The sequence below is a fragment of the Sander vitreus genome, chromosome 1 (genome assembly GCF_031162955.1).
Source record: "Sander vitreus isolate 19-12246 chromosome 1, sanVit1, whole genome shotgun sequence".
Classification (NCBI taxonomy): domain Eukaryota; kingdom Metazoa; phylum Chordata; class Actinopteri; order Perciformes; family Percidae; genus Sander; species Sander vitreus.
Genome location: NC_135855.1, coordinates 29,277,178 through 29,296,192, shown reverse-complemented (window position 1 = coordinate 29,296,192; position 19,015 = coordinate 29,277,178). Strand labels below are relative to the sequence as shown.

The 19,015-nt window shown below is 39.1% G+C and overlaps 1 protein-coding gene across 2 annotated transcripts in view; it reads right to left on the bottom strand.

Moving 5' to 3' along the window:
• Positions 1-1,052: 1,052 nt before the first annotated feature.
• The window catches only part of mdga1 (MAM domain containing glycosylphosphatidylinositol anchor 1), a 208,844-nt gene continuing 190,881 nt past the window's right edge, over positions 1,053-19,015 (bottom strand). Inside the window, exons 17-18 of one of the 2 annotated variants that reach the window (XM_078251814.1) lie at positions 11,740-11,857; positions 1,053-5,785 (exon numbers count right to left, since the gene is read on the bottom strand). In XM_078251814.1, coding sequence (XP_078107940.1) covers positions 5,700-5,785; positions 11,740-11,857 — 204 coding nt within the window. In that variant the 3' untranslated portion in view covers positions 1,053-5,699. The remainder of the gene's footprint in view (positions 5,786-11,739; positions 11,858-19,015) is intronic. The other variant, XM_078251823.1, reaches the window with a different exon arrangement.

The following is a 19,015-nucleotide window of genomic DNA, read 5'->3' as shown; positions in this document are numbered from 1 at the left end:
GAACAGTTCTGTAATTCCCGCCTGCTGTTGTGATGTATTTTCTAGTAACAAAGGTCGCACCAGGCTGCATCTCAGACATAAGTATCAGCACTTATTTGAAATACTTTACCAGCAGTGCAGTAAGTCACACTTGTCCTTCAGCTATTTAGTCTTTGTAATAGCGATTTAATAATTGTTTTGTTTTATATCATGAAATGGTCTTTTTGACTAAAAAGAACTTGCACCATTGCAGCCTGTGACTCAATCTGACATCTTTACGGTGTGGCAATAGGATTACAGGTTATAGTAGGTTTTACTTTTTGAACATGAGGATAGCTGGAAAATGTTGGTTGTACCACATTTGCAGTGACTCTTTTTTTCTCTGCTTTCTTTGCTGATTCACTGTCTTTGCTGCAAGTTAGATGAGAAGACTGATACCAACAGCCAAGTAGCTTAGTTTAGCAGTGAGGTCACTAATCAACAAAAACGGAAGTGTAAAATAAAACACGTAACTTCATTCGTTTTAATGTGGGGTTTATGGGTCAGACTATTTCTTGGCTGGGAGAAGTAACTTTCTGAAGTCTCAACACGAAGTCTCCGCTGGTTGCCTTGCAACCTCAGGGTGACGACAAGGTTATAGGACGTTACCGGACCCAGCCAAGAAATGGTCCAGCACATAACCCTCTGTAAAATTGCAACTTGTCGCTTTCACACTTTAGTTTTTGTACAGATTAATAATGTGTTTATAAGTGAGCTTTAGTTGTGCTGGTAGGCAGAATGTGTTACCTTTGGACAGAGACAGCCTAGCTGTTTCCCATGTCCCCAGTGTTAAAGCTAATTTAAGATGCCGGCTGTAGCTTCATATTTAGTGTACATGAGAGTAATCTTCTCATTTAACTCTCCACCAGAGAATATGCATATTACCCAAAAGTATATTCCTGTTTTAATACAAGAGAATCTGCAGCAAAAAACAATAATAACTAAAACATTTAGTTTCATTAATGTTTATTTATTCCTTTCAGAGTCATATTTCAAATATATTTTTCCTCTAAAATACTTCAGTACATGACAGAGATATACAACACCCAGCACTGTTTGATACCCCTCTCCCTTTTCTTCCCATTAAAGGTGCATTTCACATTGTTTGCCTTAAAACCTTACAGTCAGCATGTGTACTATCACTGTGACCGATGCACTGTTTCCCAAAACTTACTTAATGTGAAGACAATGCTTGTCACAGTGAGTTACAATAGTCAGGTGCGTTCTAAAAAAACAATTCATAAGGTTTTTAAGGCGTATCACTTTTAAGCTGCTTGGTGAAATGGTTGATGCCACAGAACACTGCACAGAAACACTGCCATGTGTATTAGTCAAAATGTCAAAAAGTCCACTGGAGCACTGGGATTCTGTTACTTGTGGACTTGCAAGGTGTGTGCCAGACGATCAGAAGGTAACATACTCAATTCAACATCATACTGAAACGTTTTCATTTTAACCCTTTTGTTGGGAAACCAGGGCAAGGGTCACAGCGTTTTTTCAGAAAGGTCATTCCAGTCTGTAAACCAAGGCGGTTATCCCCTCATAAGGTTTTAGGTAACGTTACAGGGAAGCATTACCCAGCACTCAGACACTGTTTTTTTTTTACATTAGCTTATGTCCCCCCAAAAAATAAATTAACTTTTGAACATGTACCTCCTTTTATTACTGTTGCCAGTAGGAATACTCAATCTATTGCCACACAGTTGCTCACTGTATTGGCAACTTTTGAAGTTAAGAAGGGAACAGAGGCTGAGTAGTTCCAGGTCAATTCCAATCAGGTCAAGACAGTCCAGATACTATACAGAAGGTGGACGATTAACAGTCAGTTTGTCCTTCCAGTTGTTGCTATCTATCTATGTATGTGTGTACTCGATGTGTACATATGCAGCTCTACAGGGACTCAGTAAACAGATGAATGAGCATGTTGCTAACAGCAAGTGGAAATGGCCAAGTTGCTCACATTTAGCGGACTCAAACAAGATCCAAAAATTCTGTACTTTTTGGGAATTGCAATTGCAATTTTCATTTTCATCACTAATTCACATGGTAAACATTTAGCTAGTTGTCTTGTATTTGGTTTGTCTTTATAAAAATCACTTAACACTGGATTTCAAATCATCAAGTTAAATCTAGAGGGCTCTTCGGTGTACCTGGTGAAAGTTTTTTTTTTTTTTTTTTACTTTTGGACAATCCAACACGTTATGTTTGCTGGTTAAAAGTCACAGGAAATAATTATTTTGAAGTTGAGTTTGGTTCTATTTATGCAGTTTTAGGATGAAATATGTTTTGATGGGCCTTCGGCCTCCTCTTCCACTCAAAATATCAGTCAAATGCATTACATTTTTGTTGCATGCTAACTGACAGTTGTGCTACACGTCTCACTGTGCTTAGCGACAACACTGTATGACGCTCAGCATGTTTAAGATATTTGTTGATTTGCTACCAAAATGTCACCTAGGACAGATATTTCTTTTATTATTGACAAAATATTTTGATTTATTTGCTTTTTTTTTTTTTTTTTTACATAATTCAGTTATTTTCTACTGAAATAATAAATAGCACTTGAATTATGAGTGATGCTTTTAGCATGTGATTCTATTAAGGAAGATATATGCAAACCTCACGTTGTATCTGTCCTAAATACGGCAGGAGCAAAATGTGTATGTTATGCGTTGATATTCTGTTTCCAGGTGGGTGAAATAGTGAAATGTCTTCCACTTTAAACTTGAGCTATAAATCGTCATAAAAAGCCAAAACACAACCAAGGTGTGTCTGTGTGTAAGATTGGGAAATAAAACAAAAACGTGACAGACAATACATCTTACGATTTCCACAGTATTCTGTCTGTTAATTTGCGGCTGTCGCATGTCCAAATGCAATGATGAAAATGGTCTTTCCCCTGTTACTACTGCCATTGAACTATGAGGCAATATAAGGAATGATTTGACAGTTAGCACGATGAAATGCCATGCACATCAATGCTTAATGATATTTCTAAAATTTATTTAGTACTAGTACTGACCCACAGTGTGCTGCTTTAGTGCTGAATAATACCACATGTAGCCAATTCCCTTAGCCACATAAAATATATAATATAACATAGAAATGGAGGTGTTGCAATGAATGCCTAAAAACAAGCACTTTTTGCTATGTTGTGTTTTGGGAAAATAGCAGGGGCATTTTGAGGAGATTAAAAAAAGTTTGAAATATTTTCAGCTTCACTTTAGAGATTGCAGAATGAACAAGCTACATTTACAGGACAGCATGTCACTCAAGTTTACTTCTAAAATAATTTGTATCATTCAGGTACAACCTACCATCAGGTGCACTCATCGTACCAAAGTAAATTTTTGATGGCAGAGATAAAGCAGGAATATTGTGAGCTTGCTTACAATAAGTTTAAAATGACTTCCATGTTCTTATAATACACTTCTATCAGTGGAACTTCACAGATTTGTCCAACATGCCTTACACAGCTTTGTGTGAGCTGAAGGCTGGCAATGATACCATCTGATATTCTACACATCCATCTTAACATGGAAATTGCCACTCACACCAGAATGGGCAAGTCAAATAGGCAAATTATTGTGTGTTATGTACTATTTATGATTATCAAACCAGTAATACAATTTGTACCGACCACAATAAAGAAAACAAAAACTAACAAAAAACAAGTGCAATGGTCAAATCAATGTGACATGACAGACAAAAGAACATAAGATGTTTACACGATTTACATGTAATGCACATGATTATGAAGCAGATTAGCATACACAAGTAGATCGGTTACTGGAGCAGGGTGAATGTGAAGCTTTCTTGAGTTAAGTTAAAGCGTGATGCAGAAAAGCAAACATACTATATATCCACTGGATGATTAAAATAGCTACAGCTTTAATTAAGGAACTTTATGAATAGTGCATATACTAGTAATTATAAATTAAAACTGACAAATTATGAGAAAAGTATACATTACGATGTGTTTGGGATGTTTTTTCTGCAGATTAAACTGCCATCTTATGCAATTATAAAATATTGTATATAGATATGAGTATTGCTAAACTTTAACAATCCTATCTATGTGATCATGAATAACTGTTTACAATACAGACATTCAACGTTAATTAAACAATGACAGAGAATCGGATATGCAATCCACGCTGCACACTCGCCCGATACTGACAATCTTCTCTGTCTTTCACTCATGTGACTCGTGGGGAATTCATACATGACATTCAATAACCTGCAGACAAAGAAGTATTCAACTGAACTCACTCCAGGCTCTTTTCTGCCCTCACGTACCACACCACGTTTTTCTCAATCTCAATCCCGACATCTGAGTCATGATGTCCAGTGACGGGTGTGTGTGTGTGTGTGTGTGTGTGTGTGTGTGTGTGTGTGTGTGTGTGTGTGTGTGTCTGTGTGTGTGTGTGTGTGTGTGTGATCAGTATGTGCAAAGAAGAGTTTAGGTTTCTATCCAGGCAGGTTGGGTCATCCTTGCATTTCCCTCATCATGCTCAATTCAGGTTCTGGATCACAAATCATCTTCTGTTCTTCTCATAAATATTAATATAATACTTTATTACCCAGTGCCCCTGACCTTTATAATGCCATAAACAAAACAAAACAAAAAAAGTAAAATATCAAAAACATTGAATAGTTCTGACAAATTGCAACATCACATAATAAGTAGAATAAAACCCAAAAGAACAGCAGAGGTTGTATAAACGTTGTGCTTCTTTAATTTCACTTTGTAAAGTCCCCCACTGTCCGAGTTGTGTTTAAGTTTAAACTTTGTTATATTTAATATATATAGAGATAAATGTACACGTATAATCCGCACTGAGGTTTGTCTCTTGTGGCAAGCAGAGGGCAAGCAGAGAGGCTGTCAGGAGCACACACTTCTTTTTCCCTCTGTTTCTGGTTCGTCCTTTACTCAGCATTCATTTGTTTATTCATTCATTCATTCATCAGTTGCTTTTTCTTTGCCTTTCTCTTTGTCCTTCAGTAGCTCTGAAGGTCCTAGCGGTCGGGACTGAAGGGAGACAGTTTTTGTGAAAAAGAAATATTTTCCCACTTTCTTTCTCTCTCTCTTTCACTTTGTCCCTGGAATCCCTGTTCCCTCGTTTTATTCCCTCAGGTCCTTTGTCATCTTTGGTAGAGTGTCCGACACTTTGGTGTGTCTGGGGAATAGGGTGGAGGGGCCGTTGAGGATTGTGGTTCGAGGGAGTGGAGATACATGAGAGGGTGCATGTATGGATGAAAAAGGTTGATGACGGAGAGGAAAAGGTGACAAAGTGACACGCTGACATGGATTAAAGTGATTCTAATCAGATAAATAGAGTGACAAAGCAGAGAATGTGAAGTTCAACTGTCAAAGATCATTAAGTATGTTCACCTTAAATACAGTATGCACGTTAGTTGGTTATACTAAGGTTCTGGGGGGAAATGTTCAAAGAAAGCAGAGGAAGAGAAACTAGACAAAGACTTTGTGTTACCATGTAACTAAGCGAGAAGGATGAAATGGATGCACGAAGGATAGAAAGACATTGAGTGGAGAAGGAAAGACAGTTAGGGAGACAGGTACGCAGAGGCAAGGTCAAGGAGAAGGATAGAGGGAGAAGTATAAGAGTGTGAGTCAGGGCAGTGTCTGTCACTACAGACAGGTGGTGTTGCAGTGCTCATCATCTGTAGAGTAGCAACATGAAGCAGGAGAGGCCAAAGGTCAGCCAGCTGGCCAATGGGAGCGGGTGTGATCCACCAATCAGAACTATGGAAACAGACAAAAGAAAACAACATGAATTCATACATAAAATACGTACAGACACCTTACTGCCAGGTTTTGCTGTTTTGTCATGACTTTAAAAGGTTCTATAGCAAAGACGTGTTTTTGTAATACATTCCTATAATTACAGATGTACCGAACAGTCATGAGGGCTTTTTACACTCTAGCCATCAATTATCCTTCTAAGTAAATACGGGAGGGGGGGGGGAGATTTTTATCGCTGGCTGATGCAACATTTTACATGTGTGATTAAACCTTTGAACCCTGACACTGATGCTAAGAGTAAGACGTTTGATGTTGGATTGTAATTCATTCAAATTTGAAAAATATGTACACATTTAGACATTTGACATAGTTATTAATTCCTATTGATTTTACCAATGGTCTAACAATAAAAGCATTTCTAAAACATACATCTAGTCATCAAAGTAAAAATTACTTTTATTTTCTCTTCCGAAATGCACTGTATATATGTTGAATACAAGATGTAAATATTACATGTAATTTCTTTCTTTGTCCCTTGCAAAGTGTATTTTATCAATAACCTTGACATTGCATTAACAACAGGCTAAGTAGATATCTGTACATGAATATATTTATCTTTTTGGCCTAAGGCAGTCTTTTAAGCCTGAGGCTGACTGCAGAAAGTTCAGAGTTTTCTTTTTTCGTAACACCAATTGAACAAAACCAAACCTTGCCACTGATGTTGAAAGCAAAAGGAGGGTTGTAGGAACATGGCTCTGTGTTTTTATGATTCACATGGGGAAAAGTGAGAAACCGTCAGGGAAGAAAGAAAGAGTTGAGTGGGAAAGAGGGGGAGAGAGACAGAACCAATAATGAGGGGGTGGACGAGTAAACATATAAGAGAAACAGAGATTAATTATTGCAAGTCTACACTTTGTCATGACAACTTTAAGATTTTAATGAGAAAAATAAGTTACAATGGATGTCATCACCACCAATATGTGATGGATTTTTTTTTCTTTTTCTGCCAGCAGGTTGTAATTGTTTTTTTGCACAGTTATAAGATGCAGTACACACATCTTTTATGTGTTGTGATTTGAATCTGAAAAGACAAACTGCAGATGTATACATGAGATTGCCTAAGATTTCTATCAATTTTCTTTTAGGTTAAAATCATAGAAATAAAATGAATTGAATGAATCCATTCCATGTCTATGGTTAAATATTACTTACACAGAAGCAGTGTATAAAAACATCTCTTCCTTTACATATAAACAATGCACTATCTCTTTTCAATACACAGCGCTACAACAAATTAGACATGCAAGCTGCTCAAAGACAGTTTCATAAATAAAAAGTAGTTATTGTATTAAAACGATCAATATGATTTCATATCAAGGGTCCGTCCTCTAGGCAGAAAATCAATATTTCTAATAAAACTTTGATCCATACGCAGCAGACACACACACACGCACTCCCACACACACACAAACATTCCCATGGTTTGTGGGCAACAGAAACCGATTAAAGTAGAACACGTTTTTAATCTTACAGGTCTACACATCATACATCTATCTGTTCTGTCATGGAATTATAATGGAGTTAGAAAGATAATAGATTACTGTGGGCATATACCATGTATTTGCATGTGTTGGTGTACATGTTTGTTTGTGGGTGGTTCCATGAATATCATAGTACAGACAGTTCAGAGGCATTTTAATCCAATCACATAAAACTGAGCCTCTAAACCTGTTTCTTTGTGCTGCACTGCACTACAACCAACAACAACAAAATCACTGTTTAGCTAGCAATATCCAGATGATCACAGGTAGTCAAACATTTAAAATCACTACGCAAACTTTTAATGTCAATGCCCATTTGATCTTGCATAGCTACTTCCTTGTTTAAACTTGAGCTGTTCCTGTGTAAATAAAACAGATTAAGCAGTTCTGAGTTATATATTAAGTAAGTTAGTTAGTTGTTCCTAGAATATGATGCAGAGGAACAACGTGATAGAAAGCAATAAAGAGATGATGAGGCAACTTCTTCAATGAAGAAAAGAGAATACAGTAAAACGTAAAACAGTAAGAGACAAGCACCTCCTCTCTGAACACAAAACTGAGCCATGTAGAGCTCTGTGATTTATGCAGGCCATGTTGCACCAAACATGTCAGAGGCAATCATCATTCAATCATCTTTATTTGTGGAGGACCGTAGGATAACAGTCCCCTGTGCGTGCATATAGTTAACCTTAAGTGTGCATGTAAGTGTTAGAATGCATATACTGCAGTTGTCAAATGTATTTGTGAGCATCCCTGTGCGTGTATACGCTTACATAGTCTCCACTTTAAACACTTGCGGGTGGATGCACATGTACAGTACATGTGTCTGTGTATGTATGCAGTGCGTGGGTGTATGCGTGTGACACATGTGTGATCGATCAGCTGGGTGATGCTGCCAGGCTCACATACTTTCCCTCTACATCCTGTGAAATGCACAGAGCAGCAGGAGAAATGAAGTTAATGTATTAACTTAGGTTCGGGAGCAGGGCCACGCCTCAACCACACCTCTAATCACTGACCAGCCTTTATATTCCAAGCCAACCCACTCAGTGCTGTTTGTCTTCGCATTCTCGACCCACCCTCCCTTCCCCTTTGATACCGCGACTTCTCACCTACCTCAGTCCTTCATCCCCTCTTCCCTCCTACCCTCATCCCTTCCCTTCCTACTGAGTCCAGTCATTTCTCATTCTAGGTAACGTCCCCTGAAATCAGCTCGGGTGAAAGCATCTGAGACGGAACCCTCCCACACTGAGTCTCACTCCACCCGGTCTCCAGTATATCCTCCCGGACGAACTAACCAGACGACATCTCTTTTCAATCTCACCCCCATCCAAATCTATTACTATGCTCTTAACATTCAATATAATCAAGCATTCATTAAATCTTTAAATTACATATTGTTGTGGCGTGGTCCTTGCTAGTGTATCACACACTGGCTCAGAAACATACTGATTCGCTCTCTCTCTAACTTTCTCTCTCTCTCACACACAACACACACACACACACACACACACAAACACCTAGCCATATGACAATTTGCTGATCAAAGCTTCTATTGATTTTATGTGCTGCTTTGTACTTGTGTATTCAAATGCACCATCTCACCATACATGTCTGCTTTAAGATATTTGTCATTTAATTAGCCTCTATTATATCTTATATCTATCTATCTATCTATCTATCTATCTATCTATACAAACACCTGTACTTGTACTTGTATGAAGACAGCCTTTGGTTCAGACTCAAATGAACCTAGTGTAAAATTTACCTTTCCTATACTGTATGAGATTCTGTATTAAGTGTAATTGGAGGTATTATATATGCGATGATTTCAGGAAACAGGAGTTTAAGGAGGAGGAGTTTAATCCTTCCATAATCCTTATTCATCTGCACCTTACTCATCTGTATATCTCTGTATATATACTGTCTGTTTATATAAGGGTGTTTATTGTGTAAATATGTTTGTATTATTACTATTATTATTATAACTAATTACATTTTTTCTATTTCTTATACATTATGTATATTTTTTTCTCTTATGTCTACTTAATGTGTATTTGTGTTATTCTGATGTGTGTCATTTTTTTTCTTTTGAGCTGCTGTAGCACAGGAATTTCTCCAGTGTGGGATTAATAAAGTCTATTTTATCTTATCTTATCCCCAGATACCTCAAAAACACCATGGTGGCAAAATTTGTAAACAGGACAGACACATTTCCTTCAGTGGCAAAGACTCTTCAGTCTCCTGCCTGATAATTACCCATCTGTCTGCACTGTATGTCTCTGCCTGCACAAAACCTGCAGGACACAAAAGCACACACACGCAAACTCAGAGAGCTCAAGAGCTTTCCTCTTCCTGTTCACACCTTCATCTATTATTCACTCCATCCGCCAGCGTCTTTACATGCACATTTGTGCGAGATTCCACACGTATGCAGAGGTCTCACAACTGGAAGTTGAGAAGGTAAACAAGTCACTCAAATTTTTGCTGTTTATGTTGTTTCCATGGCTCTAATGTTTTCTTTGTATTAGAGTTTTATTTATTGTATTAACAATATAAAAAGTGAACAATACCATGCAGGTACTTGCCACATGTTGATGCATAACATCTAGCTTATACAATCTGTACACGACATCTATTGCACATTGAGTTGATTAAAATGAGTTGCAAGCAACATGTTACAAACTACACACATTTTTAAATGGTAAGATTACTTTTCAGTAAAAGCGAGTCCAGTGGCTAATGCCGAATAACGTTACTGTATGTCAAATAACTGTAATTGGTTAACCAATGGTTAAAAGATCAGTTGTGTATTCGAACAAGAATCAAATGTTTATTTTACCATCGTAACGGTCATTACTATGGTAGAATAAACATTTGATTCTTGTTCGGTTTCACGGTTTCAAAGTGTCCCCATTTCACCCAACAGCAATGGCAGTGTACAATACGAGAACAGTGCCAAGTAGCTGTTGTTCTGCGTGTCTGTAGACAGAGATAATGCAATGAAGGCAATTAAAAGAATTTAATTATGTTTATGCACCCGTGTGTGTAGAGGTGTGTGTGTGTGTGTGTGTGTGTGTGTGTGTGTGTGTGTGTGTGTGTGTGTGTGTGTGTGTGTGTGTGTGTGTGTGTGTGAATGTTTGTATGCACGTCTTGGCTGGCAGAGGGCAGCTGTAGCTAAACTGCTGGCAGGTTTTAATTGTATATTCTCTTTCTTCTTTTAGTTCTTGGACAGTTTCTCCATCCATTTCCTTCCCTCTCTTTCACTCACACACACACACACACACACACACACACACACACACACACACACACACACACACACACACACACTCAGGCCTACTACTTTCGGTCACTCTCCTTCTTTGACCTTTTCTCTATCTCGGTCTCCTCTCCACACCCCCTTTAGGCTATTTGAGTCTCTCTCCATACGCTTACATGGACATGGACTCATTCCCTGTAACTCACTTGTTTTTCTCTCTGGTTCACCCTTAAGGCAGAGTGGACCGTCACAAACAGTATTTGCAAGTAACACAATAGTATTCTGGTGTTCTATTTTATGATCCGATAGCTTGGTTTGACTTGTCAAGCATGCCAGCATGAGTAGTGTGGATAAATTGCGGTCAGTTAATGGAGTAAAACAATTCTCCTGGTGGACTGATGCCTAGCCACTATTAGATCCAGGTGTGTAACTCTTTCTCTCACTGCACAGACATTCCTGTCTCACTCATTCTCCTTCACTCATGCTCCTTTTCTCTAAATCCGTATCATTACACACTTTCTCTCTGGCCTCTCTTTTTCTCTACAGGGTAAATAACATAAGCTTTTAAAGATGATAAGGATAATAATGGGTGGATGGCTAATAGAGAACAGAAGGTATGAAGGAAAGAGACAAGATATAAGGTGTGTGTGGAGGAGGCAGCGGGGGGTATGGTGTGGAAACTTGGATGAAAAGATAGAGGGGAATATGAAGTAAATAAAACGATAGAGGCAAAGGAGGGACCACAAATGACGACAAGGCTTCCAAATCTCCTCCACGCCGGTGCCCTGTGCTGTCCACCTGTCATCGTACAGCACACACTGACAACATTTTCTCTCTGCACCATATTCCCACACCTATCATGTTTCTCTTGGTCCTTTGAAAACCATGTCTCTAGTAATTCCCTTCTCTGCTACCCCTCAATTTATTTATTTTCAGTTCAAATCAATTCAATTCAACTCAGTTTAATACAGCTTTGTTTCAGCTTCTTAGCCGGTGCTTTATTGGCATGAAAACAAAAAGCTATCAACTTTGTAGACCTTTAAGAATCATATCGCCTTCCTTATTTTAGTTTCCTCGAATGTGCCTTCACACAGAAAAAGTTAATCACAGATGCTCCTTTGGGTTTCTTTGGGTGTTAATGTCTATCTTACCTGTCTTACCTGCGCTGGCTACAGTGTTCTCCTGCTTGCACTTCCCTATGGTGATGGACACGTCGTCAATGGCAATATCCCCCTCGAAACTCGGGCCTCGAATTCCTTCAAATACAATCTGTTTAGGGAAGAGACAGATGGATGCTGGGTGAGTATATGACACAATATACAGTATATTTGGTGAGATACTGATACTGTTCTATTTTGTCTGACAAAATTACTACAGTAAATACAATGTTTCCAGTCTTTTACATCTCAATAAAAAGATTGGTGATGATAAAACACTTTCATTTTAGATTAAACATAAAATATCTCAAACTGCTCAAATGAATTAATTAAATGGCTCTGCCTTTTAAAAAGACATGCTGGAACATTATTTAAACAAACAGCACAGAAGTATATTCAGGATTTAGTATTTAGAAGTTGGGTTCTTATCCCATAATGATTCGTCGACCCACAACAACAAAACCAAACAGGGGACTCATCTGAAAACTTTCCAGACGACTTCCCCATCATAGCCACCAGCCATCTGGTTTTGACTGACAGCCTAATTACTGTGGTGTACCGAGGCACCCAGCTAATCAAAAACCAGGCGTATTCTGTGTGGAATATGAGGAGGGAAAAAGCAAATAAACAAGCAAACTTTTTCGCTCCAAAATAACAACAAAAGCAACTCTCAAGACTATAGTTGTTATTGGCTTTAACTGCAGACTTTGGCGCTTCATACGGTTTATTTTTAAACATGATAGCCAAAGCACTTGCTGTATAATCATGTCTGAGGGATTTTCAAACCGACAGTAATAATGGCTCATTTGAACTGTTAAGTGGCTTCTACACAAATGCGCTCCATGCAGAAATCGGTGCGTGGGCTCGCACATATAGCTATATTTTCCACTACATCTGCCAACTAGCCATTGAGCAAGGCAGTTAACCCTCAAGTTATCCCAGACAGATACAGGAGCAGGTGTGACAGTGTGTATGAATGTGATGCTGATGGAAAAACTGCCAGCATATACAAAGTAGTATGTCTGTATATATACATGACAAGAGAGCAAAGTTATGAGGGGGGGGTGCCAAATATGCATGACTGGCCGCACTTTAAGACCTCCATCTGTTAACACCAATGTGCTGTGCTAGAGTATCAACAGAGTATTTAACCAAATAAACAGGCAGAACAGACCTGCTGTCAATTTGTGTGTAAATATATCAAGCTATACCAAGGCCGCGTTCAATTGTTCCAGTTTTGACACAGAGGAGAAAAGCCTGACCCAACCTCATACTGAGAAAATGAAAGGTGGAGAATGGCAAAGCAAACACCATGGTAACCATCTTGCACTGCTGGGGTGTTCCATTACCTGTGTTTTAATCTACAAGTGTTGCTGTTAGTGCCAAACAGTGATGTCAGTTTGAAGTATCAAACTGAAATTCATGGGGCAGATACCAATAACCTATTCATTGCCGTGGACAAGGAACAGCAGGACTGTGTGCATGTAAAGTAATTTCTCCAGTTCACGTCTGCAGTGTAATCACGAAAAGCCAAGTTAAAGGTGACTAAAGAAGCATGATGGAAATTGATAATTCTTTAAATGTCCCTCACCTACTAGGATCAACCTCTGGCTCAGTTATAAGCTCTTACTCGAGATTCAACAGACATTTGTTTTCCTCTGTTTACTTAGCCTGCCAGTGTGACCTCTACCATACTGACCAGCACACACTGCGGGGCATGTTATGGCTGAAGCCACAGCATGGCTCGTCTCCTAAGGCTCTACAAACTTGCACAAGTGTATGTACTGTACAAGTAGCAAACACGTTCCCTGCTGTTTCTCTTTCTGCGTCTCGCGCTGTCCTTCAAATGGAGAGCTCAATCAAAAACATTCATAAAGGTGAGGGAAATACAAGAGCAGTACCACCTCTTTTCCAGTTGCTTTTCAATTTTGTCCCTGGGAAAAATATCTTCTTTGACTGTATACATAAAATAATTAGGAGAACCTTGAAACTGATTGGGTGGCGTGGAGGGAGAAAGAACAGAAGAGCAGCAGCACAGGCTGGATGGGTTTAGCTGCTCAGCTCATTTGTGTTATTTAAATTACTAGAGGGAGGGAAGCTGTGAGGGAATTCACGGGGTAGTAGAGAAAAGAGGCTAATTGGTCAAAAGGCCATGGCCATCTAATTTATAAACGCTATGTGCTGTTTCTTTACTTTGTTTTATTTATGTACATTCTTCCTCAAGTCCTATTCTTTGTATAAATTTGTGTCACTACTACAACCAGCCTAGCACACTAGCGAACCACAAGCACACATGCCTACAAACACACCTACAGTGGCACTTATCTGGAGCTACGCATGGCTGCCTCAGCACGACTACATTAAATGAGACGAAGCACAGACACCAGATTGTTGTATAATTAAAGACAATGAGAAAAATAATTGGGAGAAGGAAGCCCAGAGACTAACACCGGCCTTGACACACAAACAGAACAACAGCACAAATAACCGTCCACCTATAACCACACAGACACACCATGTGTACTAATTTTCTCTAAGATATCAAACAAAATGGCACAGCACAAAGCAATGCAATATCCTGCCATGCAACACAGGGTGCCAACATAATACTATTTTTTCTTGAAAGGCTTAGAGAAACAGGCCTGTGCCCTTTCATTTAATGCTCACTGCTGACAAGCGGAAGTGTGAGTAGCCAGTGCCAGCAGTGCCTCAAACATTACTGCTGGGCACTGTGCTGGGTTGAAGTATGTCTCAGTGTTTTAATGAAATAATAATAGGTTTACTGTGTGGCATCAGAGTCTTTAAATCAAAAAAAATTTAAATGTACGGTTGCTTGATTTACAGTCATGGAACATTTTAGGACTGATATTAACTATTGATATATAAAAAAACCAAAAAAAACATAAAGTATATATGACACAATATTTAATTATTTTTGTATAACCTACTGCACTTAAAAGTAGATTACCAAAGGATGCTTTTTTAAATCCACATGGTAGCTTGGACAACTCTCTAAGTGCTAAGGGTCATGAGATTGTGGGATGTGAAAATGTGGTAATGGGCCATTAAAGGCTACTGCTATATCTAATGTACCTGATTTATAACTATGACATTTACCAAATACTCAAGACACATCACACTGTTTTGGAATGGTAGACTACAACATTTCTTCTTAAAAGCATATGAGTAGAATTCACTAAATTCCCATTTCTAGTCATAACAGTGCATAACATGTGACACAGCTTGTGTGTGTGTGTGTGTGTGTGTGTGTGTGTGTGTGTGTGTGTGTGTGTGTGTGTGTGTGTAGGATCAAAGGGTGTTCAGTAAAGTGTCAGGTTGGAGTTGTGAATGTGTCGTTTTGTCGAGCCTTGTAACCTTTAATGTTTCCATTGATGTGCTGTCCATATACCAGAGGGGACACAGCCGTGAGAGAGAGAGAGAGAGAGAGAGAGAGAGAGAGAGAGAGAGAGTGTGTGTGTGTGTGTGTGTGTGTGTGTGTGTGTGTGTGTGTGTGTGTGTGTGTGTGAGATGTACAGAGACAGCTTTGAAATACCGGTGCAGAGGAGAGTCATTGCAGTGTGAGGCACAGAAATGTGGGTTGGCCTGGTTTCCAACAAGCCCCCTAGGAACACAGATGGCCTCTGGGTAATCCACAGAGGAGCGAGTGGGGACACAAATAATCTACTACAACATGTTACCTCTTTTTTTATTTTTGTAATTCCATTGATTTTATGTGTATATGTAATTTGTGCTTTATACTTTGGTCTCTCATTGAACAACCAGTTTAAAGGCCAATTCACTCTGATTATTTTAGATTTTAGACAGGAACATGATTGGCAAGCTTGCAGAAGTGAGAAAGATGGCGTTTCCTTGGAACAATAAAAACATGCAGCAACAGCAATCGCTACGGATAAAATGATTGGCAATGTTGTAGTGGAGAAAATTTTTTTAAAGTGTATGGGCAGCTCAAACTGAAGTGTTTAGTTTCCCTTAAAGATGCAATGAACCATAATCAAGAGCAGAGAAGCTCATATACAGCGGCAGTTCACATTTCATAAATTTACCATTTGAATATGCACAGACAGTAATGACGGCCAGCAGACAGTAAACAATTTCAATTCTAAAGCTTCCTTATCGTTTGGCTCTACCACTGTTTAGAATAAAAGCTTGGTATAAATGCAAGCCATCGGCTGGGCTACAGCTATTTTAGAGAGGGTGGAAGGGAAGCTGTTCTCAAAAACATTATTACTTTTGTTGGAGGGAGCACAAAGAGATGAGAAATGCAGAGACGAGTGGCAGCACCTCAAAGGCCTTCGTGTATGCAGTCAGTGAGCTGTGCACAGGACTAGAAAGTTTCTGTTCTCTATGGACATGCTCTCAACATGAAGCAGAAATGAAACAATCATCAATATGCAGTCACTCCTGCACTCTGTGGATAAAATAATATTTACTTCAAAAAGCAATCCTCTGCGAAATTAACTGAATATGAAAATCGTTCAAAGGGGAAATTTGACATAATAGATAATGGACACGGCAATGTTATCTCTGTTTATTTTTCTTGGTAAATGTAATTAGTGGTTAATGGTTTCTTCAATTGTAAAGAATAAGACTCAACATTAATCTGTAAAGCACTGTACTTTACATTATCTGGAGTATTCAGCTCCAGGCCAGTTAATAGTAACTGGACAGATGGTTTTACACAGAACCTTCTAAAAAAGACGTTGTTGAAAACTGTTTGGAAAAGGGCAGGTACTTAAAAAAAATACTTGGCATGTGATTGGATGAAGAGTTTGATGTAAATCAAACTCTTGCCGAAGCCAGTCAAAAGAAGAGCAAAGACATCTTTTCCATCAAGAAAATCTTTCAGTGCCATTTTTTGCTCTTTCTTTCAATAAAGAAAAACTCTCCAGTTCTGATATAACTGATGCTTAGGAGCACATACGCTATCAGTCGCCTCTCACACACACCAACACCATGCCCGTAGCTGTCAGTACTGTAGCCATACCAATTGTTAAAATAAACCTAATAGAACAATTCTTTACAATTTCAAGAAAAGAAAAAGAAAGAAAAGAAGAAAAGGAGCTAAACAGCAAAACACAACAGCAATTGTGTCAGGTAATTCCCAACTCAATCATTATTATTGATTGAAAGGAAACCAGCACTCCCCGGAGACAGAGAGAGATAGAGAGGAAAGGAGAGATTCAGATAGAGAATGGGGGAAGGCAAGGCAGCTGGACCAAACAACAGCAACAGAGGATGGTGGTCAGAAAGGCATCGATGACAGCTGAAAGAGAGTAGCAAGGGTGGGCCGAGGGACAAAAACCAAAATAGACAGACAAGTATGAAGTAGAGAGAGAAATGGGGTTCACCCTTCATACAGTAACCGAAAGTAGTAAGAAAGAAGGAAAAGTCAGAGAGTAACGAAGTATGTCTATCAGTTGTTACACAGAAGCAGTTTGTATGTGTGTGTGTGTGTGTGTGTGTGTGTGTGTGTGTGTGTGTGTGTGTGTGTGTGTGTGTGTGTGTGTGTGTGTGTGTGTGTGTGTGTGTGTGTGTGTGTGTGTCAGAGAGAGAGAGTGTTAAACAGAGCAAACTGAAGAACTGAAATACCTCTTAAAGTAATTGTAAAGGTAAAAATACTATGAGCTGAATTTACATGAAGTATATATATTAAATGAATTGATCTCAGTTGTTGCTTCAACTCTTAATAACTGTGACAACTGTATGAGCTTATATCATATATTTTCTTACATTAGATCATACAGGGTGGTGTAGGTTGACAGAACAAAAAGAAAAAGGGGTAAACGTAAAAGTTCTGACAGAAATTGTTAACCAAATCTGAAAAATGTGCTGAGCCAGGGATAAAATGACTAAGATTGCGAGGGGGCAATTTTTTTTCTTCATAAAGTAATGTTAGGCTAAAATGAACTAATTTATCCAGGTTTTACCCACTACAGCAACATGGTCAGTACTCACAAATATGGCATTTCTTGAAGCAGTTAAGTTGTCCATTTTTTAAAATCTCTTTTAATAAGTAGGCTTTCATTACAGATCGAACACGCACACACGGCTGCGCTCTCCCAGTGCGTGGTCCCAGTTGTAGACGTTTCCGTCCTGTAATGGTTGAGCTGACACTAAAGAATAAAATATGTATAATAAGTTTAGCTAGTGCAGTAAGCTAACGTTAGAAACTGCTACTTTAACAGTGTAGTGTGTTCCTCCATATATGGCTGCTACACACAAGTTACGTCCAACTAGGATTTGTAGCCTATCGCTGGATTGTGATAGTACGTGTCCATCATCAGCGTCATTTCCCCGCATCCCATTCATTTCTATGGGAACAGCCGTGGAATGCATTCTGGTAGCGTTACGTGGACTTTGGAGAAGCGGGGCGTCGAGTCGCCCGCTCCTCATTTGCATAAAGTTGAATCCAGCCAACTTTATGTAAATGACGAGCAGCCGGCTCAGCTCGCTGCCTCTCAAAAGCTGACGAAAATCTTTCAAACTGACGTTTGTCGATCTGAAATGAAGACAGATTCAGCAACTGCATAGCCTTTTGTTGTTTTCAGAATCACGTTTCGCTAAACTATTTTCGTAAAATATGAGATCGTACTCCGAACGTGCCGCCATTATGGTCGGTTTTGAAATTCGTGAGCAGCCAGCCCCACATGACTTGTTCGTCCAATCAGCTCCAGCCATCGCGGTTGTAGGAGGGTGTAGACTGTTTTCTTTGCTTGTCAGTGGTCATTGAAGAGAAACTACTGGCAAGCTCCCTAGCGTGCAATGCTGGGAAGCGGGGCGATCCCATCCGTGAAAACAACGCGTATATGGACGTGTACCTTAACTGTATGGTTGATGGCTGCTGCGATGATACGGGCGAGCTGGGCGTTCCTCATCATCAGATGAAGATTCCTCATCAGATTAAAATGTTGAGTCATTGATCTCTCCCTGATCCGAATCTCAATCACTCATGTCCAAATCTAGCTTTCTCTAGCTTCTGATAATGCAGCCGCCTTGACAAAGACATGTAAACAATACGCGTTGCTAGGCTACGCGGCCGTGGTCTGAGCGCAGCGCTGCAGTTTTGATATGGGGGTTAAAGACATATACTAATGAAGTGAGAGGACGGCTGAAGCGGTCACTCTCTGTGTCAAATATCGCCCAGATGGGATTACATTTTTAGTAAATATAAACATTAATAAAGATGCCATGGAGGCCTTGTAATAGTAATTGTGTTGCTGTGTTTGTACATTTTATGGATGTATATTGT